This window comes from Aotus nancymaae, unplaced genomic scaffold, assembly GCF_030222135.1.
Source record: "Aotus nancymaae isolate 86718 unplaced genomic scaffold, 86718_ANA_hifiasm-v0.15.2.pri h1tg000053l, whole genome shotgun sequence".
Taxonomy (NCBI): domain Eukaryota; kingdom Metazoa; phylum Chordata; class Mammalia; order Primates; family Aotidae; genus Aotus; species Aotus nancymaae.
Window position 1 is genome coordinate 8,337,312 of NW_026988467.1, and position 22,238 is coordinate 8,359,549.

The 22,238-nt window shown below is 44.1% G+C and overlaps 1 protein-coding gene, 1 non-coding gene and 1 pseudogene across 3 annotated transcripts in view; 1 reads left to right on the plus strand and 2 right to left on the minus strand.

The window, feature by feature from the left end:
- Positions 1-22,238, minus strand: part of MTOR (mechanistic target of rapamycin kinase) — a 150,982-nt gene that overhangs the window by 45,712 nt on the left and 83,032 nt on the right. For both annotated transcript variants that reach the window (XM_012473670.2, XM_064363267.1), the window contains 2 exons: positions 10,405-10,480; positions 6,869-7,008 (listed from right to left, as the gene is read on the minus strand). In XM_012473670.2, the coding sequence (XP_012329093.1) occupies positions 6,869-7,008; positions 10,405-10,480 (216 nt within the window). The remainder of the gene's footprint in view (positions 1-6,868; positions 7,009-10,404; positions 10,481-22,238) is intronic.
- LOC135269538 (U6 spliceosomal RNA) lies at positions 65-165 on the plus strand (annotated as a pseudogene).
- On the minus strand, positions 12,221-12,324 carry LOC135269578 (small nucleolar RNA U13). Its single transcript, XR_010337833.1, has one exon. It is a non-coding gene; the product is annotated as a small nucleolar RNA U13 (small nucleolar RNA).

Genomic DNA, 22,238 nt, shown 5'->3' on the forward strand with positions numbered 1-22,238 from the left:
GTAAGAGGTCCACCCTCCAGGACTTTGATTTTCCCACCTAGTGTTACGGCAAAAAATGTAGAAAGTGCTTGCTTCGGCAGCACATATACTAAAATTGGAACGATGCAGAGAAGATTAGCATGGTCCCCGAAGATTTAAAACAAACACAAGGCTTAGGAAGTATTCCTTCTTTTGGATCGCTCCCTGAGTTGAACACCTATGATCTCACTCCCGAGGAATCTTTTCTTAATGATCTACAGGCTGTGTGAGGAGGGGCTTCACTTTGGCTGCAGGTGTAGCTGCCTGCACCATAGGGCTGGGTGGTAGGGGGTGGTGGTTCCCTAGCTCTCACAGTTAGCCTCCTGCAGGCAGATAAGCATGTGGAAACGGGAAGGGTCTCAGCTCACTGGTAACTCCAGATCATTCTAGATGCCACCTGTGATGAACATCTGCCTCAGGCATGTTCAGGATATATGCACAAAAGAAATTTAGAAACTGCACTCTAGACAAAATTGACTGAATAAACTGTATCAGAAACCTGCATATGATCAGGAAAAATATTCTGCCTCGTTCATCTCATTTTTTTTTTCCTTGTGCTGTTACAGTTGTTTAGTATCTTTGTTATGATAAAGAATACATGAACCTACACCGGTGATAAAATTCTATAGAATTAACACACACACATACACACAAAATGAGGACAAGTAAAATGGAAATCTGAATAAGATTAGTGAATTATATTAATGTTAGTATTCTTGTTGTCATATTATGCTATAATTCTGCAAAATATTACCATTGGAGGAAACTAGGAAAACTGCAAAGGATCTCTGTTCTTTTTTCTTTTTCTTTTTTTTTTTTAAATTATTATTATTATTTTTAAATTGCATTTTAGGTTTTGGGGTACATGTGAAGAACATGCAAGACTGTTGCATAAGTACACACATAGCAGTGTGATTTGCTGCCTTCCTCCCCTTCACCTATATCTGGCATTTCTCCTTGTGCTATCCCTCCCCAACTCCCCGCCCCCCACTGTCCCTCCCCTATTCCCCCTCAACAGGCCCCAGTGTGTAGTGCTCCCCTCCGTGTCCATGTGTTCTCATTGTTCAACACCCGCCTATGAGTGAGAACATGCGGTGTTTGATTTTCTGTTCTTGTGTCAGTTTGCTGAGAATGATGGTTTCCAGGTTCATCCATGTCCCTACAAAGGACATGAACTCATCGTGTTTGATGGTTGCATAATATTCCATGGTGTATATGTACCACATTTTCCCTGTCCAGTCTATCATCGATGGGCATTTGGGTTGGTTCCAGGTCCTTGCTATTGTAACCTGTGCTGCAATGAACATTGGTGTGCATGTGTCCTTATAGTAGAACGATTTATAATCCTTTGGATATATACCCAGTAATGGGATTGCTGGGTCAAATGGAATTTCTATTTCTAGGTCCTTCAGGAATCACTACACTGTCTTCCACAATGGTTGAACTAATTTACACTCCCACCAACAGTGTAAACTCCAGATGGATTAAACAGTGTAAACAGTGTTTAACTCCAGATGGATTAAAGACTTAAACATAAGATCTAACACCATAAAAACCCTAGAAGAAAACCTAGGCAAAACCATTCAGGACATAGGCGTAGGCAAGGACTTCATGACCAAAACACCAAAAGCATTGGCAACGAAAGCCAAAATAGACAAATGAGACCTAATCAAACTCCACAGCTTCTGCATGGCAAAAGAAACAGTCATTAGAGTAAATCGGCAACCAACAGAATGGGAAAAAATTTTTGTAATCTACCCATCTGACAAAGGGCTGATATCCAGAATATACAAAGAACTAAAACAGATTTATAAGAAAAAAAACAAACAAGCCCACTCAAAAGTGGGCGAAGGATATAAACAGACAGTTTACAAAAGAAGACATACATGAGGTCAACAAACATATGAAAAAATGCTTATCATCACTGGTCATTAGAGAAATGCAAATCAAAACTACATTGAGATACCATCTCATGCCAGTTAGAATGGCGATCATTAAAAAATCTGGAGACAACAGATGCTGGAGAGGATGTGGAGGAATAGGAACACTTTTACACTGTTTGTTCATCTCATTTTAAAAATTCTCCCACATTCTTAAATACTTTAGTCAGCACTACTAGCCACTTACACTTTATAGGTAATTATAAAACTGGCAAGATCCCAAGAGATCAGAGGTATATGGGACTGAGAACAGTAACATTAGGAGATCAATAATCACTAAGCTCAGTTACCTCAACTGCTGTAAGCCTCAGTTTCTTCAACTATAACACAAAGGAATTGGAGGAAAGCACATCTCAAGTCTCTTCCAATGCATCCAATCTGTTCCTACCAACCCAGCTAGGAAAAGTGGTCATCTTTAATTTGAAAGGAGAGGAGTGGAAAGGGAAGGGGTCAGGAGGGGTTTCAAGAAGGAAGAAACAGTAGAGAGGATTTCAAAAGTAGAAAAATGAGCAGAATTGACTGAAGTTCTTCTTGAAAAAGAAAAAAAAAGAAAAAGGAGCAGAAGAAGAAGGCAATTCAGAGAATGAAATGAATGAATGTGGGATTTGGAGAAGAGTGAATACTTTGGCCAGAGCTCAGATTATGAGATAAGGGTTCACTGAGAAATGTGCTGAAGAAGTGGGCTGGTGCCACAAACAGGAAAGACTTTGAATGCCGGGTTGTGATATTTTTATGTAAATCCAATGGCAACAGTGAGGCACTCAAGTATTTTAGAAACTGATCAGAGTTGAATTTTAAGAACACTTCAATCTCATTGTTTTTTTGTGACAGAGTCTTGCTCTGTCGCCCAGGCTGGAGTGCACTGCAGTGGCGCCATCTCAGCTCAGCACAACCTCCACCTCCTGGGTTCAAGCAATTCTCTTGCCTCACCTTCCTGAGTAGCTGGGATTACAGGCCCAAGCCACCCATGCCCAGCTAATTTTTGTATTTTAGTAGAGACGGGGTTTCACCATGTTGGTCAGGCTGGTCTCGAACTCCTGACCTCGTGATCCGCCTGCCTTGGCCTCCCAAAGTGCTGGGATTACAGGCGTGAGTCACTATGCCTGGCCTCATTTTATCTTTCTCATAACAAGATATGACTGTAGGACAGCTGATCTGAAAGTAGAAAAATTGTTTTTGAAATAATGTGGCTAATTCTTATTAACATACTTTTCTTTTGCCTTAGATCAGTGTTGTACAATAGAGCTTTCTGTGATGATGGAAAGGTTCTCTATCAGCACTGTGCCATACAACAGCTACTGGCCACATGTGGCTACTGAACACCTAAAACGTGGTATGACTGAGGAACTGAATTTTACATTTGATTTAATTTAAAAATAGCCATAAGGATGGGTGCAATGGCTCATGCAGCCTTTGGGAGACCAAGGCAGGTGGATTTGTTGAGGTCAGGAGTTTGAGACCAGCCTGGCCAACATGGCGAAACCCAGTCTCTACTAAAATTACAAAAATTAGCCGGGAGTGGTGGTGCCTGTCTGTAGTCCCAGCTACTCAAGAGGCTGGGGCAGGAAAATAGCTTGATCCTGGGAGGTGAAGGTTGCAGTAAGCCAAGATCACAGCACTGCACTCCAGCCTAGGTGACTAGACTGAGACTCCATCTCAAAAAAAAAAAAAAAAAAAAATTAGATACTTGTTAGACTTAAAAAGAAAAAACAACAGCTTTAGTTATACAAATGAATAAAGCAGATTTGAAAGGATATGCTTCCTCAATTTATTGAGGTAAATCAATATGGAATTTTTGTTGTTGTTGTTGTTGCGCAGGCTGGTTGTCAAACTTCTGAGCTCAAGCAATCTGCCTGCCTCAGCCTCCCAAAGTGTTGGGATTACAGGTGTGAGCCACTGCACCCAGCCTTTGAATGCTAATTTATAAAAATAAGTAACACTTTTGAATCTACCTAATGATGCTTAAATTAGACAAGCTACTTTCAAATAATTTCAGAATATTATCTCTCTCTCTCTCTATATATATATACACACATATATATATACACACACACACATGATCCAATGACTAAGGCTAAATTCACTGACATTAAATTTTCATGCAAAACATTATAACATCTTCTATCTTGGGAATGTAGTAATAACTTTATATTAAGAAATAATGGCCAACCTTGGCAACATAGCGAGACCCTGTCTCTACAAAAAATAATTTTTAAAAATTATTCAGACATGGTAGTGCATTTCTGTAGTTCCTTGTATTCAGGAGGCTGAGGCAGGAGGATTGCTTGAGTCCAGGAGTTCAAGACCACAGTGAACTATGATCACACCACTATACTCGACTGAGAGAGTAAAATCCTGTTTCTTAAAAAAAAAAGAACACTGGCAACAGTGGCTCATACCTATAATCCTAGCACTTTGGGAAGCCGAAGAGGGAGGATCACTTGAACCCAGGATTTCGAAACCAGCCTAGACTGCACTGTGAGACCCTGTCTCTACAAAAAATTTAAAAAGCTAGCCTGCTGTGGTGGAGGATGGCTGTAGTCCCAGCTATAAAGGAGAGATCATTCTTTTAGAAGACTTGATTTTGTCTAATATTCTTAAATTTTCCAAGGTAGAAAATATCTAACAAATAAAAATTGTCTATATTAAATACACTAGATTTATTGGTATGATTAAATATCATGCAGCTATTAAAAAAATGAGGCAGTAGCTCTATAGGTGCTGATATGGAACAGTGGTCTGGACTTGTTAAGTGAAAACAGCAGAGCGCTACATGGTATAAACAGCACATTACCATCACTGTACATCCCTGTGACCCTGAAATATGGCACTGTGGCATACTGAATATTTTGAGAAAATGGCAGCAAAAAAATCACTCGGACCATTCCTTGCCCCTTATCCCCTGAAGCAGGTCATAACATCTAGGAAAAATAATTTTGACCTTCCCTGAAGGAGGTCATAAGGCTCTACTGTGAGAGGTGCCTTCCCTATACCTGGAGGAAAGGAATGTCCTTATTCTGAAGACAGGGGGTCACAGAGAAGAATCTGAACAAAAGGGCCTGATAAAATCCCCCATACTGTGCTCCTCACTGTACAGGTCCAAATTAGATATCATAGCTTCTTCCTGGAAACCTTCCATAACCTTCCACGCCTGATTAGGGTGCTTCCTATTACCCACAGCCCCCTGGGCTTCTTTATTCCTGGCATCATAATATACTATGATAGCCTGGTTTTCCGCCCTGTAAGCTCTGGGAAGGCAGGGGCCAAGACTCTTGCTCACAGCTGTGTCTCTAGGGCCTGGCACAGACACTGGCAATGAACATGCACTTGATGCTTACTGGCTGAATGAAGGAACAGTGGATCCTCAGTATCATGTTCAATACAAAGTTGGGATAATCCACTAGTGGGGAGGTAGCATGGCACTTTGTTTTAGTCATTTTTTTTGTGTGTGTGAGATGGAGTCTTGCACTGTCGCCCAGGCTGTAGTGCAGTGGCGCCATCTCGGCTCACTGCAATCTCCACCTCCTGGGTTCAAGCAATTCTCTTGCCTCAGCCTCCTGAGCAGCTGGGACTACAGGCGTGAGGCACCACGCCCAGCTAATTTTTCTGTATTTTTAGAAGAGACGGGGTTTTCACCATGTTGGCCAGGATGGTCTCGATCTCCTGACCTTGTGACCCACCAGCCTCGGCCTCCCACAGTGCTGGGATTATAGGCGTGAGCCACCGTGCCCGGCCTCATTTATTTATTTATTTATTTTGAGACAAAGTCTCGCTCTGTCACCCAGGCTGGAGTGCAGTGGTCCAATTTTGGCTCACTGCAACCCCCACCTCCCCCCACCTCCCAGGTTCAAGTGATCCTCCTGCCTCAGCCTCCCGAGTAGCTGGAATTACAGGCCTACATCACCACGTCCAGCTAATTTTTGTATTTTTAGTAGAGACAGGGTTTTGCCATGTTGGCCAGGCTGGTCTCAAAACTCCTGACCTCAAATGGTGTGCCTGTCTCGGCCTCCCAAAGGGCTGGGATTATAGGTATGTGCCACCATGCCTGGGCTGTTTTAGTCCTTTAAAACTGCAGTTAAACAATTTAACAATAACAGTATAGCATTTCATTTTAACTATTTTTTTTTTTAATTGCACTTGGTGCTGGAAACAGAATGGAGGCCATTTTTATCCTTCAACATTCCCAAGCAACTCTCCAAACCAAAACCTAGCCAGATGTTCTCAGTTAAATATTATTGTTGCTTCCACCTGGAGTACCTATTTGCCCCTCTCTCTTTTCCTTTACCTGTCTCCTAACTCCCAGTCCTTCCTCCAGGAAGCACTACAAGATAACCCTGCTTCCTCCTTTGGGCTTTCAAGGTAGTCTGGCTCATATCACTGTCAGCATCCTCTCAGGCTTTCATAACCCTCTGTTGATGTGCCCGTCTCATCAACCTCACAGGAAAGGCTGCTTTCTCGTGTCTTGTTTCCTTGGAGCCTGGTATAGTGCTGAACACACAGTCAGCATCCGATATAGGTGAAGCACCTGAAGAGGGCAGTCATTGTTCTTTCCTAAAAGCATTTGCAAGAGCTAATTTAAAAAACCAAGGTTGCCAAGTAGGAATCTGAGCTCTTCACTGGATCAGTAAAGATCAAGAGAGTAGACAGAAGGAAAAGCAGATCCTAGGAGCACCCCCAAGGCTGTTGCCTACAGCATTGTAAAGTTTCAGTGAAAGCCTTGCTACTTAGTAGCTGAGACAGAATGGAGAAAGAAAAACACCAACAGTGAAAGATGATTCCTGAGACATATCAAGTGGAACAAAATGAGTCTGAAGTGAGAACTCAGTTTGAGGGAAGCCTTCCTTTCAAATCCAACTATCAAAGAGAAAAGTCTCTTGTACCCACACATGCCATCATCCTAGGAAGCTCACCATTCCCCCAAGGCCTCAAGGCAGCGCATGCGGCCCAGCATCAGCTCTGGGTCATCCTTGTTGGTGTCCATTTTCTTATCATAGGCCACAAGGGCATCCTCCCACTCGTGCAGTTTCTCATACCAGGTAGCCTGGATCTCCTGTCACATGGAAAAGAAAGAAGACCACTGTAGGGCACAGAGATAAAGGGATCACATTTTTTAATCCACATACTCCTTTCCTAATGAGCTGCTATATGCATGACACTTCACCTATCACAGTATGTCTGGGCTTGGATTAAAAAGAACTTGAGATGATCTGGAGGTGTGCTGTTTGGGGAAGGTGGAAATGCTGGTTCCTTGACACAGGGATGGAATGATCCTGGGATTATCTGAGAGCAGATGTCAGGCCATTCTCCTCCCCCATTATTTCCTCCCCAGACACATGGGTCACCAGAACACCAGGATGTGGGGATGTGAGGACAGGGGAAATCACTTAGGGACAGGAGAAAACCCCGACCAGAGCATCAGAGCTGCTGCAAAGGTGCCATCGCTCCAATCTGCTGGAGTGCTGACACTGGGCTACTTATCAGGGATGGCAGGGGCTTTCCTGATGGAGCCAGAAAGACCAGGCCTCCTGTGCATATTTGCTGGAGGAAAACAACTCACTTGTTAAAAGCTCTTGATCCTCTGCATTTCTTAATGCATTTTTAAACTTTCAGGAAATAATAATTTAAAATATAACACCACTGCTTAAAATTCTTTGGAAAGCCTTTCCCCTATTCTTCTAGAGTCTCCCCTCCAATGTTCCCTCCTGCTCAGTGCTTGGCAGGTTTACCAGTGTCAGGGGCCAAAGGAGGGATTCCATTACCCTAGCAGATGGTGTACCATGCTGAAACTGGGTATTGTCCACGTGAGTAGGAGCTGCTACAGGCTGAAAGTTATAGACTATGACTCTCTAAATGATCAGGAGACTATTTTATTTGCTTTCTGTCTGCCCTCCATCTCAGTTTCTCTCCTGGGCTGCTTCATCACTAGCTCAATAAATGACTATTTTTGCACAGAGGCAAGGGTAGTAGCTCTCTAGGGATTTCTTTAACAGCAATATGATTCTGCAGTGAAATTTGTATGATATAATGCAGGACCCACACTAGTTTCTCCCATTACCCTCTTCCCCTTTCTAAATAAAACTGATGTTTGTGCAGTATGTAGACTAACAACTACTCTGCTAAGCTGTCTAAAAGAACCTTTTCTTCTTGAACCTCTGAAAGGAGGTCATTTATGTCAGAGACTGTTACCTTGTACCTACTTCCCCTTCTCTGGTTCCTTCTGGCAGAGCGAGTGCCCTCTGCTGCCCCTGGACTAATTCTGCTGCAATGAAGTCTCCACCCAACATCAGTGGAGTGTGTCAAAATGGGCATATCTGGCTCCATGTAAGGCAAACTATCTCAACTTCATTTTCCAAGCCTGTCCAAACTAATGCCTATTATGCCTACATACAAAATAGAAAACTTAAAGGGTGACTACAAAAACAATATAAAATTTAAAAGCACTGGTAAATTTTTCATTTCAAATTTCTACACTGGTGGAAAAAGAAAAAAAAGAGCTGGTGACTAATGTGTGGCATACACTCAGCATGAACAAGCAGAGGGGAGAGGGGGCAGCATATGGAGTGGGTCAGTTAGAGTGCAGGATATTTTGAATTGCAATAGATTGCAGAAACTATAAGGTTTAAGCAGTGAATCACACAAAATTCTAATGAGACTGCTGTTACATAAATTGTGCTGAGAAAGCACAGGCTCTGCCAAGAAAAAGCAAACCATTGTCAAGCTTAATATGATTCAGCTACCTAAATATAACAGAAAATCTACCACAGGTTTAGCAATAATCCTGGAGCTAATGGCCACCTTTGGAACCTGAAGATGGAGAAACTTTCACTGAAGGTTGGTATTCTGAGTATGGGGTATAAACCATCTGCTGGCAGATCACCTGAATACCAGATGTCTGCGGAGTCCTTGTTTCAATCAGCACTTACTGGGATCTAAGCTCTAAGGATATCAAAGGAGAGAACATCTTGGTCTCGGTGGAGTACATTAAGTGCCCTCTCGCCCTACTTTCTTCTCTCTGCAAACAAGGATCGTGTCAAGGATGGAGGAGACATAGTTCTTTCTATTGTGCCATCATCTGGAGAAATGCTGTCTTAGTCTAGTTACAGATAATATGTGCTAAAAAGGGCAAAAGATTCCCTTAAAAGTTTCATTCTAATTTACTAGCCTGTCTGTGAGGCAAATTGCTGGATGATCAAACAAAAGCCTGTTAAATATTCACAATTTTTCTCACTTTAATATCCTGGGCTCCTGATCAAGGCAAACCACAGTAAACGACCTACAAGACTAATGAAAGGTTCCTCATCAAATATATGGATCTAGAGCTTCTTGACCTTCCAGGAATTCAATGCTAAGTTGATGCTTTATATATTTTGGAAGTTATCAAAATGCCCTGCCAAGACCACAAAGAATAACAGAAACATTTTAAATATTGGAAGGCCAAAGATGGCAGTAGAGAAGCAGCTACGTAAGCAATAACGAACACAAAAATCCCTCAATGTCAGATATCAGTTATAGCATATATTTTCTGAAGAACTGCCACGGTGTCTTCCTGAGTATGCAGTGAGGATTAGCTGTGGCCTAGGCACAATGCAAGCTCCCACAAAGATAACTCAGATCAGGGGCAAATGCCTTGGCTCTAATGTCAGACCGCCCTGGTTCAAGTCCTGGTTCTGCCATTTATCCTCTCTGTCAGCTCAGACAGGTTCTTAACCTGGTGGGACCACAGTCTTCTCAGCTGTAAAATGTGATAACAACAGTAATCACTTTTACAAATTAACAGGAAGTAGAAAAAAAGAAAGAAAGAAAGAAAGAAAGAAAACCCGAAATTAATTGTTTTAAGGACCAAATTAGATGAAGTATATAAACACTTAGCCAAGGGCCAGGCATATGCTAACAGTTTGATAAAATCAGTGCTTACTGTGTATCACGTCTACCCTCATGATTTATGTTCAGCTGAGATATAGTCCCTACAGACATTGTTTGTTTCTTCTTTTTTTTTTTTGAGACAGTGTCTTGCTCTGTCGCCCAGGCTGGAGTGCAATGGCGTGATCTCGGCTCACTGCAACCTCCACCTCCCAGGTTCAAGTGATTCTCCTGCCTCAGCCTCCTGAGTAGCTGGGATTACAGGTGCCTGCCACTATGTGCAGCTAATTTTTTTTTTGTATTTTTAGTAGAGACGGGGTTTCACCATGTTGGTCAGGCTGGTCTTGAACTCCTGACCTCAGGTGATCTGCCCACCTCGGCCTTCCAAAGTGCTGGGATTACAGGTGTGAGCCACTGAGTCTGGCCCATTGTTTGTCTCTTTCATCCTGAAGATAGGTAAGTCAGTATTAGGCTGTTACGAATTGGGGAAAAAACAGAAAAGGAAAGCAACTTTCTAAAGGTCAGAGCCGATACCTCCCTAGCCAAGTTTCTACGTCCTGCTTTTCCAAAGGAATGAGGCGCTTACCAGCTCTCCAAAGTGTTTCATGGCATATTCCAACACTCCGGCTGCTGCCTCCGGCTGCTGTAGCTTATTATTAATGCTGAGAAAACAAAGGGAAGAGGTAGTTACACTCAACACGTCTGAGGGTAGGGTAGGAGATGTGCAGGTCATTTGTGGGCAGATAGTTTACCAGCACTTTGAGGACGATGTCTTGCAGATGCCAAGAGTATCAATTATCTATTACCATACAGAAAGCTCAGTTTAAATAATTTCATCTGAAAAAGACTTTTGGTCTCCTCCCCTAATTTTGGGGATCATACTCATCTTTGGGAGTATGGGAATACTCATCTTTGGTGTTCTGGGGCCCTTCCTCTAACAGTACAGACTGGTTTCCTCTCAGATCCTGGCAGACGGGCAACACGTGTCCGTTTCTGAAACACCAGAAACCTTGGATATGAAATTATCCCTGTTGTAGTACACAACCATATGAGAATCCTCTGAACATTTTTTGTTGAGACAAGGTCTCACTATGTGGTCCAGGCTGGTCTCAAACTCCTGGGTTCAAATGATCTTCCTGCCTCAGCCTCCTGAGTAGCTGGGATTACAAGCCCATATCACAGTGCCTGGCTCCTCTGAACTTTTACGTCTTAACTTCTCATCAGTTGCTTTCAGTAGTCGGATGAAATTAATCAAACGAAATTAATCAAAATTAATCAAAATCAAAAATTAACGAAATTAATCAAAAGCATCAGACTGTGAACAACACAGAGATGGTACCAAGGTTGGGCCATGCACATCAATGACAGAACCCTGGGAGCTGTGGCAACGCAGCCATGCTGAGTGTTCTGACAGAGCACACTCCCTTCAAATTCAGATGCCTCCCTAGACCCTCTTCAGGGGCTGCCCCCTTCCACCCTTTACAGAAGGCTGCCAAGGGACGACATCTGGAGTTCCCTGAACTGGCTTCTACTGTAGAGATGCCTTTCACTAATGACACCCTGCTCTGCTGATGCCATCTTTAGGCTGGAGGGCTGTCACTGCACTGGGACAACTGGGCAGTGCCACTGGGAGGTCTGGTGCCTGAAGATGGTTCATCAGAGGCTGCTAGGAGGCCTTGAAAGCAGAAGAGCCATGGGGGCTTCGACCCTTGTTCCCATAGGAACATATGCAACTAAGCTCAACACTGAATATAAGCCTGAATTATGGAAGGAAGAAAAGGAGGGGAGGGCGAAGGAACTGGCTTGAGAAATTCACAAGACCACAATGATTATATCTGTTTAAAGGTAGGGAGCAAAATGTGACACATCAACCTGGGCGTCTAGACTGGTTTAATGATCAAGGATCCAGTTTACTGCTTTGAGTACAAACTGTCTACTTGACCAGAATTAATTTTTAAGTGGTTTTGGGAAATTCCAGGATTTGAGTTCAATGTGGTAATATGCAAGAAATTGCTGTTATAAATATTATTTTAAAAAATCCAAATTCCGCCACATTTCTTCCAATAAAACCAAAAGGAAACTGCCCAGAAATCTAAAGAAGCTAACATTTGTGAAAGTAATAAGCTAATGCCTTGTGTTTACAAAGTGTTTTCAAATAATCTTTCCAACCCATCACTCCTTTGACCTCGAGCATCATAAGATTGTGGGAAGGGAGAGTTGTTACCAGACCTGTTCACTAACCGGGAAGCTAAAGTCCAGGAAAGCCAGGGATTTTCCCCAAGGCCCACAGGAAGCAGGACAGTCCCCCCGTATCTGAAGCCCCTTATGCCTCTTTGTTAAGGACCAGTTGGGGATGAAGCAGCCTTGGATTTGGAGTCAGAAAATGGGTTTTTTTCCCCCCACATCAGACTGATCACATGCTGACGTGGTAACAAGCTTGAAGGAGACACATCTCACACGTGATGATAAAAACCCAATCATCGTGCAAACATGAATACAAAAGGATCAAAACTTGGGCTTAACTTTCTGGAGGTCTAATTCTGCCAACTATAAGCTGTGTGATCGTAAGTTATTTTTAAAATTTTAATTTTTAATTTTTATGGGTACAAAGTAGGACATATTTAAATAATCTTTTTTGAATTTAATTCCTTATCTATAAAACAGTTAATACCACCTCCTCCTTCAGAGGGTTCTTCAGGGAATTAAATGAAACAATGAACATGAAATTGCTAAGCAGGCCCTTCATCCATGTTTGTCCAAGCATAAAAGCTGCTAGCTTGTCTGCAAGAATAACATACACCTATGGTGGAGACTTAAGTTAGGACTAGGAAGTCATCAGCGCAAATTCTAAACGCTTTCTGAGTAAAACTCTTCAAGTGTCCAGAATCCAGGTTCTAGGCTCCAGATCTGTGGGGGAAGCTATGGGGCTGACCCACTGGTGCTTCTTGTGCTGGTACTAAGCAAAGCAATGAGCCAGAATATGCTCCATAAACTTATCTGGAGATGTTTTTAATTTCAAAAGGAAACCATAGCATGACAGTTTCCTTTAGGAAGCCGTGTATGAGTTTTTCCAAGCTGAGAATGAAAAACAAGTCTAAAGGGACCTATTCCACTGCAGGTTCATTGGGAAGAAGTTCTCAATGCCTCTTGGCCCCATAAGTCAGGTACTGGACTTGGTTGCTCAATCACATGGGGCTGGATGAACTGTACTAATAATATTACTAGGTATAGATTTGGGATTATCTAGTTTCCTTGAAGCCAAATAAAGATTTTTGAAGCATAAGAAAACAAGAAAAAAGAAAGCCAGTGGCTGGGCACAATGGTTCACATCTATAATCCCAGAGCTTTGGGAGGCTGAGGCAGGAGGATTGCTTGAGCTCAGGAGTTTGAAGCCAGTCTGGGCAACATAGTGAGATTCTGTCTCTATTAAAAAAAAAAAGAAAGAGAGAAAGAAAGCTAGTATATAGTCTATCTATTCTATGTTCCCTGTATTATTACACTGGATCTTGGGATGGCCTTGGTAGGAGTAAAAAATTGTTCTGATAAGGAGGATGAAGTGTTGTTCACCTGAACCGGAAGAAGCTAACTCTAAGAAACAGACATAAAAATCCAGGAGTTCTAACAACTGTCTTCAATCTTGTGCTCTGGAAAATAGTCTATGTTCTTTTTTTCTCTCTTTTTTAAAGAGATGGGGCTTGCTCTGTCATTCAGGCTGAAGTTCAGTGGTATGATCATGGCCCACTGCAGCCTCAATCTCCTGGGCTCAAGCAATCCTCTGGCCTAGGCCTCCCAGAGTACTGGGCTGACAGGTGTGAGCCATCGCAACTGGCCTCCAGCCTATTTTTAAATTTTAACATTACCAAAGCTTGGCTCACTCCAAGGACAAAACAACAAAAACCAAACCAAATACAAGCCTTTTTCTAATCTACTCTCTCATGTATTACAGTGCATAAAAAATGAGTTTTATAACAAACTGATCAAAATTAGGAAGTATTGATTGGGGACGTCAAAGGAGAAACAAATTTTACCTTAATACAGCTATGGCGGCCGGGTGTGGTGGCTCACGCCTGTAATCCAAGCACTTTGGAGGCCAAGGTGGGCGGATCACCTGAGGTTGGGAGTTCAAGACCAGCCTGACCAACATGGTGAAACCCCGTCTTAAAAAAAAAAAGCTATGGCCTTTATACACTGCCTCTAAGGACTGACCAGCATAGTTCTGCAAATTAAAAATGAAAAATCATATGGCCCTAACTCCTTTAAGAGACATTCCAGGCTGGGTGCGGTGGCTCATGCCTGAAATCCCAGCACTTTGGGAGACCAAGGTGGGTGAATCACCTAAGGACAGGAGTTCGAGACCAGCGTGACCAACAGGAAGAAACCCCGTCTCTACTGAAAATACAAAATTTCTGGGTGCAGTGACTCACGCCTGTAATCTCAGCACTTTGGGAGGCCGAGGCTGCAGATCACGAGGTCAGGAGTTCAAGACCAGACTGACCAACATAGTGAAACCCCATCTCTACTAAAATGTGAAAATTAGCCAGGCATGGTGGTGCATGCCTGTAGTCCCAGCTACAGGCAGGAGAGTCTCCAGCTGAGGCAGGAGAATCCCTTGAAACTGGGAAGTGGAGGCTGCAGTGAGCCAAGATCGCGCCACTGCACTCCAGCCTGGGCAGCAAAAGAAAAACTCTGTGTCCCAAAAAAAAAAAAAAAAAATTACAACTTTGACTAACAAACTCATGAAAAATGAGCAGCCTCACTCTAAGAAATTAATCTGCCTCTGATTTAAGAACCTGAAGGTAAGAAGGCCACTCTCCACACCCACTCTCTCTCTTTTTTTTTTTTTTGAGATGAAGTCTTGGCTCTGTCGCCCATGCTGGACTACAATGGCATGATCTCGGCTCACTGCAACCTCTGCTTCCCAGGTTCAGGTGATTCCCCTGCCTTAGCCTCCCAGTTAGCTGGGATTACAGGCACCCACCACCATGCCTGACTAATATTTGATTTTAGTAGAGACGGTGTTTTGCCATGTTGGCCAGGCTGGTCTCAAACTCCTGAACTCAGGTGATCCACCCACTTTAGCCTCCCAAAGTGCTGGGATTATAGGTGTGAGCCACTGTGCCTAGCCTACTCTCTTTTTCAAGACAGGGTCTGACTCTATTACCCAGGCTGGGGTGCAATGGGTCAATCTCAGCTCACTGCAACGTCCACCTCCTGGACTCACACGATCCTCCCACCTCAGCCTCCACCACCACATCCAGCTAGGTTTTTGTATTTTTAGTAGAAATGAGGTTTCGCCATGTTGCCCAGGCTGGTCTCGAACCCCTGATCTGCCTGTCTCAGCCTCCCAAATTGTTGGTATTACAGGCATAAGCCACCATACCCAGCCACACCTACTGTCTTGATTGTTTAAAGAATAAAGAGACTTTTATTGAACCAGCTGCTATCACCCTGTGTATTCTTTCCTCTTCCCCACTTTCCACTTTAATTTCCTATAGGACTTTCCCCTTAAGCTACCTTTCTCTTCTTTCCTTCTGAGGAGTTCCCATATATGCCTCTAAGACTGCTGGAGAATACTAAGGATGTGGACGCTGTGGATGGTGAAGTAAACAGGCTTATTAATCTTGGTGATCAAGAGAGTCTGTCATTTTGCTTGGGATCTTAAGTTTTTCTTCTTCCTCCATGCCTTCTGGCACTCCATCCAGGGAGGCAACAGCAAGGAGATACCAAAATAAGAAGAGAGGCCACCCTATGTGCCAGCCACTGGGCTTACTGTTTCTCTGTATTATTTCAACCCTGTGAAACCATTATTAATATTCTCATTTTATATATGAAGAAAACACGGCCCAGTAGGTCACAGGCTGTTGCTTTTTCTTAAAAGGCGACTTTCTCTTAAAAACGTTACCACTGAAAAGTATCTTTAGCACCATGTTGAGGTAAAGAAACAAAAAGTATCTTAAGTAATAATGAAGGGTACGCTGTAAGCTCTGCAATGGGAGGGACCAGACCGTGTCTTAGCTTTCTACTCTCGGCATCAGCAGGCACCCAGGAATCACCTGTAAAATGAATGAATGTCAGCAATGGGGACATTTCTATCAACTAACTCTCTAGAATTCATTGTACAGGAGAAGGGAGCCCTCCTGTGCCTTCATTTTAACTTCCTCACTCTTACCCCCAAGCTCCCATCTCGTATTTTTTGTTTACTTCCAGAAGGTACTAACATGCCTTCAGCCTCCTACGTGATGGCACGCCACCACAGCAGGCTTTTCAAAGACAGCCAGACTTATAGTTCAGGCTGCAAAGTCCAGGACAAGCAAGGCTCTGTGAAAACGCAGGAGTTTACAGCCACTAAGTCCCAAGTCTCCTGCCTACCTGGGTGATACAAAGCTGTCCTTTGAATTATGTCCCTTTTCTACTGAGATGTGGTTTTATGAGACTGAAGGGAGAGACTGTATGTTAGGTTCCTGTGAAGAAATCGCCTTTGCTCAAAAGCCCCCTTAGTGAGGAATTCTTATTTTACGAGGCAGCTGGGAGTTTTATACAACCCATTCTATAAACACCCCCTTGTGTGCCCCCCAGTCTTTCCTTATTAATGCTGGAGGCTTATAAAGGGCAAACTGTTCAAAGCCCCAGCCCAACAGCAGGGGAGTACTTAACACCACAAACCAGACCCTTCTGATGCTGGTCTGGTGGAAAAGATCTGAACACAAACATGTTTAGAGAGACTGAGGTTTGGAGGCAACGTGCCTACAACAGTATGCAGAAATGTCAGGTCAACCAGATTTCCCATCTCCTCTTGACATGCACTGAGGCCAAAAGGAAAAGAGAACTGAGTCCCAAGAATTTTCTGAACCAGTGATTCCTACTGCCTCCCAAACATGGGTGTAGGGTATGTTGTATTCTACTCTGTTTTCCAGTGATAATATCCAATTGCTATCACACAGCTGTGAATCTGTAGAGCAAACAGAAACTGCCTATCTGCATAATAGAACTCAGAGCCCACAACTGAACCTGGCGTTAGGACGACAATGAAGACAGGCGGAATGAGAACATGGTGAATCTGGGTATCACGAGGAGATGGTGGCGGCTGTTGTACAAACATATTCTCATTCATTCTCCACTCTCCCCACCACAGCCCAAGACTGAATTCTGGTTAAAGGAGGCTGAATTGCAGAGCCTCCTTTAATCAAACTCGAGTTTTGAACTGAGTTGGGAAAGCTTTTGGCAATTAAGGAAAACATTTTCTAGAGCTGAGCAGAACTAATACTAAGAAATTGCCTTGCTGCCTTCCTATAGCAAACGTCACACCATTCAGCCAAGCATCGTATCCCCACCATCTGGAAATCTCGTTCCCAAGGCAGGGCAAGCGTGTGAGCTGAGCGCATGATTCAGCTGTGCGGACGCTTCCCCCCGCAGAGGCCTTGTCAGAAGGGATGGTGGAGCAGCCCACGTGGGTGGTGGGCCTGCTGCCTCCTTACGGCCTTTCCCTCTCAGGCCTTCTCTAGCTGCCTTTTTTTTCTTTTTTTGAGACAGGGTCTCAACTCTGTCGCCCAGACTAGAATGCAATGGCGTGATCTCAGCTCACTGCAACCTCCACCTCAAGCCTCAAGGATTCCTGCGCCTTAGTCTCTCAAGTAGCTGGGATTACAGGTGCGCGCAACTACAGTCCAGCTAATTTTTGCATTTTTAGTAGTACAAAAGGGGTTTCACCATGATGGCCAGGCTGGTCTTGAATCTTGACCTCAAATGATTCACCTGTCTCAGTCTCTCAAAGTGCTGGCATTATGTGAGCCACTGTGCCCAGACCCCTTGCTGCCTTTTATTGGAGAAGGATGAGACTGACCAAATTAGTGGCTCATTAACTACTCAAGGACTTAATGCTGACCCGCAGCAAAGCAGTCTAAATGCCATTCCTGCCACCTGAAGAGAAACCTGGAGAACACCATTGTCTCCTGAAGCATCCTCAGTTATGGCTCCATGGGTTTCCAGACGGATGTTGGGTCCACAGTTACTTGGCCTGGTAGTGCCTTCTTGCATGGCACACTTGATTACTGCCCTCATCCCTCAGCCTTGGCGACGCGTGACCTCTGGGCTGTCCAGAGCAAAGTGATGCAAGACTTTCACACGAGGCCGCGCCTGTCGCAAAGTCCTCAGGCAGCAGGGAGCATCTGCAGGCACATCTGGGGGAACGCTCAGGCTTCCCCGGCGCTCCCATCAGGAATGTATGAGAACACACCCACTGGCTTCCCAAACGGCCCTGGGCCTTCTTTCTCCTGTCTATTTCTAGTGCAGACCACAGTCTGCGTTTCATTTGGTTCTCTGTCAAGTGAGAATTCTCTGAATTCCCTTGGCACCAGGCTGGTGACACATGCACCACAGCTGATGGGGCTGCGGCAGGTCTGACTGAGGAGGCCTGACCAGCCCACTGAGGCCAGGCTGGACACTGCTTTGAGTCCTAACCACTGTATCAAACAGTTTTTCTTGTTTCTCTCATAGAGTGGTAACTGCTTGAGACCCTCCTGTCACTTCTCCCAGCACCAAGGCTTAGCTCAGTGCCCAACATAGTATTAAAAACCAAATAGTCTGATTCCTTCTGGGGTTGGCTAGGCCTTGATGTCTTTATCAGGAAGCTACCTTGGAAATCTGGGAACAGGAGAATGGTCTGGGGAACTCAAGAATGAATATACTAATCTAGAATGGAAAGGACAGTAGTGCAGGACAGAGGCAAAATGAAAACATCTGAAAAGTGACAGGGTAGAAGGTTGGGAGGGCTGCTGGAATGCAGACAGGAGGGGAAGTGAAGGGAGACAAGGCCAGAATCAGACGGTGAAGACAGTGCCTCTGGGTCTGGCAAGGCCAGAACTTAGGAAAAAAACTACATATTAAGAGAAGGCTGGCTCCATTACAAGGTTTCAAAGTTGGGGCATATGGTGTCCTTGGAGCTCTTAGGAACCTAAGGCACCAAGATAAAAAAGGTTTGGTGCAAGTGAGATGGCCAGTTTCAGACAATCAAAATAGGTTTCCTTGGCTGGGCATGGTGGCTCACCACCTTGGGAGGCTGAGACAGGACGATTACTTGAGGACAGGAATTCAAGACCAGCCTTGGCACCATAGCAAGACTTTGAATCTACAAAAAAAATTTAAAAATTAGCTGGCTGAGGTGATCTGTGCCTGCAGTCCCAGTTATTTGGGAGACTAAGACAGGAGGAACAATTGAGCCCACGAGTGCTAGGCTGCAGTGGGCCATGACTGCACCACTGTACTCCAGACTGGGTGACAGAGTGAGACCCTGTCTCCAAAAACAAAACAAAACAAAAGGTTCCTGATGTCTCAGGCTCAGAGTGGCCTAAGAATAAAAAGAATTCTTACTATGTCTTCATCCTTCTTTCTGTCTGGTCACAGTTTAAATGGTTTGTTTGTCACAGGCCAGGCGCAGTGGCTCATGCCTATAATCCCAGCACTTTGGGAGGCCAAGGCAGACAGATCACCTGAGGTCGGGAGTTCAAGACCAGCCTGATCAACACGGAGAAACCCTGTCTCAACTAAAAATACAAAATTAGCTGGGCATGGTGGCACATATCTGTAATCCCAGCTACTCGGGAAGCTGAGGCAGAAGAACTGCTTGAACCTGGGAGGCAGAGGTTGCCATGAGCCAAGATCGCACTATTGCACTCCAGCCTGGAGTCTCAAAAAAAAAAATGGTTTGTCTGCCACAATACCTAGAGGACATGCTGAATCTATATGAGAAAAGGAAGTGAGCCCTTAGAATATAAAAGGTAGAACGTTAACAGTTGCTGAGATCAGAAAGTGGGGGGGAGGGGGGAAGGGGAGGAGGGAAGGAGGTGCATGCGTATGCAAAAAAAACTCATCTTTTCAAGAAGTATCATTTTTTGAAAAGAAAAACATGGAGGAGGGAAGTTGATTATGATATAATCACCTTTCCAAGATACTTTTACCTGTGCATACTGGTGATGAAAGCATATATACAATTTCGTGTTCTGCTTTTTCACCTAACATAGGTATTTTTCACTCCATTCAGTCTTCATAATGGCTTTTACTGGCTGCATACCCGTTGCCTCCCACTGATCGATCCCATGGCTGGTTAGCAGCCGCACTAGATACCAGGCCACCAGGAGTGCTGCTAATGAGCTCACATTCAGCACTCTCTATGGTAAAGTGAACTGTCCTGCAGAAGTTTACAAAGTCAGCTCTGCAAACCCTAGTGCCCAGCCCCAGAGATGAATACTGCCCAGCGATAAGCTGGCAAGCTGGCCCATTTAACTCACCGTCTCCAGGCATCTCCTGGTTGGCTGTAGGGCCCAGGTGCCTTAGCACAACCCAGAATAAGGCAAAGAGAGGTGTACAACCCCAGAATGTCAAAGCACACGACTTTTGCTGGCAGGGTTTGCAATGGAGGAGCCTGTCAGAGGCGTGTTGTAAAAATGATGAACGGCTGTCACATTTCCAAGGCTCTGGCTGATTTAGGGAGCTATTGGCAGGCACATTGCTCCCAGCATGTCAGTCAGTTAATTACTTCCAACTTTATCTTTCTTGTCAACACTTCTTGACAAATTGGCCATTATCTTTTTATTCTACAACAATGAGCACTGCTCCTTTTCTGGTGATGCCTGCAGGTTCTTCTCCCCCTTTCTGCTTCTTCACATCCAGAGAGAAATGAAGAGCTCTGAGAGAGACTATTAGAAAGCAGCAGCAGTTAGGAAAAGGATGGGGAAAAGGAGCAAAAGGGGTGGGCTAATAGAGTGACTCCAAAGCTAATGTTCATCTCTCTTGACTCAAAACTGAGTTGATATTTCGGATAAAGTCCTGATTTCTTGGCTTCGAAATGTCCAAGAACTCTGACTCAGTCCATTATGAGGATAAAGTTGGGAAACTTAAACGAGGTGGCACCTAGTGATCTGGCAGCTTCTGACTCTTCACATTTAATCGCAGAAGCAGATGTGAGCTGGTCCTCTGCTCTATTAAGGAGCTAGGCCACAGTGTAGGAATAATGATGCCCATTCTGGGTTCAGGGAAAAGAAAAATCATGCCTACCTTCTTGGTAAAGAAAGCCATATGGAAAAGAACTGGGGCACATGGTAACTGGATTACCAGGATTCACAGCCAGTGAAAGCGCCAGAAAAATTTGGAGACCAGTGGTGCCCCTACTGATACATTCCATCGTCACTGGATGAACAGTCAGAGGTGGCCATGAGGCAGAGCCCAGCACCTACTAGATTTCATCAGTTTTAAGATGCACATTTTTTTCACACCTTAACATCGCTGAAATTGGGATGCAGCACACAAGTCAAGGTTTCAGAGCACTGGGACACAGTGTAACTGCCAGTGGTTTCTTTACCTCCCCCAGTGTTATACAAAAATCAGAAGCAGTTTCTCTAACTCAGTTTAAGAGCAGTCCCATTAAATCTCCAGGTAGTCCTAAGGATAAGCTAGCTTCAGTGGAAGAGTTGAGGGTTACCACTGAAATACAGCAATTTTCTCCCCTTAGAAGGGTCTTGTTCTGTAACAAAATTCCCTCTATCCTTTTGGTCAGCTTTAGGAGAAACCCCAGAACTCTTCTCTTCTTATCATTCCTTGTTGACGGTGAGTTTTCTCCACTGAAGAACCTTCCCTGGGATTCGTAAGACACTCTACAAAGGCAAGCTGTTACAGTGACCTTGTGGGAAGTCTTGATAGCAGCTGGAAGTAAATGCATGCTCTACTGATGACTGGTGAGAGATTTGGCCTCTTGGGCTGAATCCAGAAGGGCATTTGAAAAAAAGGATGGGGCTACTGCAAAAGATATAATCTGCTTCTGCTTTTGCTCTATTCTCCTACTCTTTGCTGTGTGGAGCTTTTCTACAAAGGGTACAGATTCCTAGAGGCACACTGGTCCTTCTGAAGTCAGCACGAATCCAGAAGTTTGGATTGTGTTTTTCTGTTTTGATATAGGGTCTTGCTCTGTTGCCCACACTAGAGGGCAATGGTGTAACTATAGCTCACCACAGCCTCAAACTTCTGGACTCAAGTTATCCTCCTGCCTTGGCCTACTGAGTAGCTGGGACCACAGGCGCATGTCATCACGGAGCCCCACTAAATTTTTTATAGAGACAGGGTCTTGCTGTATTGCCCAGGCTGGTATTGAACTCCTGGCTTCAAGTAATCCTCCTGTCTGGGCCAAAGTCCTCCCAAAGTGCTGGGATTATAGGAGTGAGCCACTATACCTGGCCTGAAATGTTTTTCTGCAAGCAAAACCTTACCTCTGTGGGCTAAGTGCTTTTTCTCCCAGTAGAGGTACAGAAAAAGAACAGGACTGCATACCTTTCCTGGAAGCCAGGAAACAACTGTAAAAGCAGGACTCATACTTCCAAACAGCACAATATTGACACCTTGGAAACATGTGTTTAGAATTAAGACAAAGAGTGG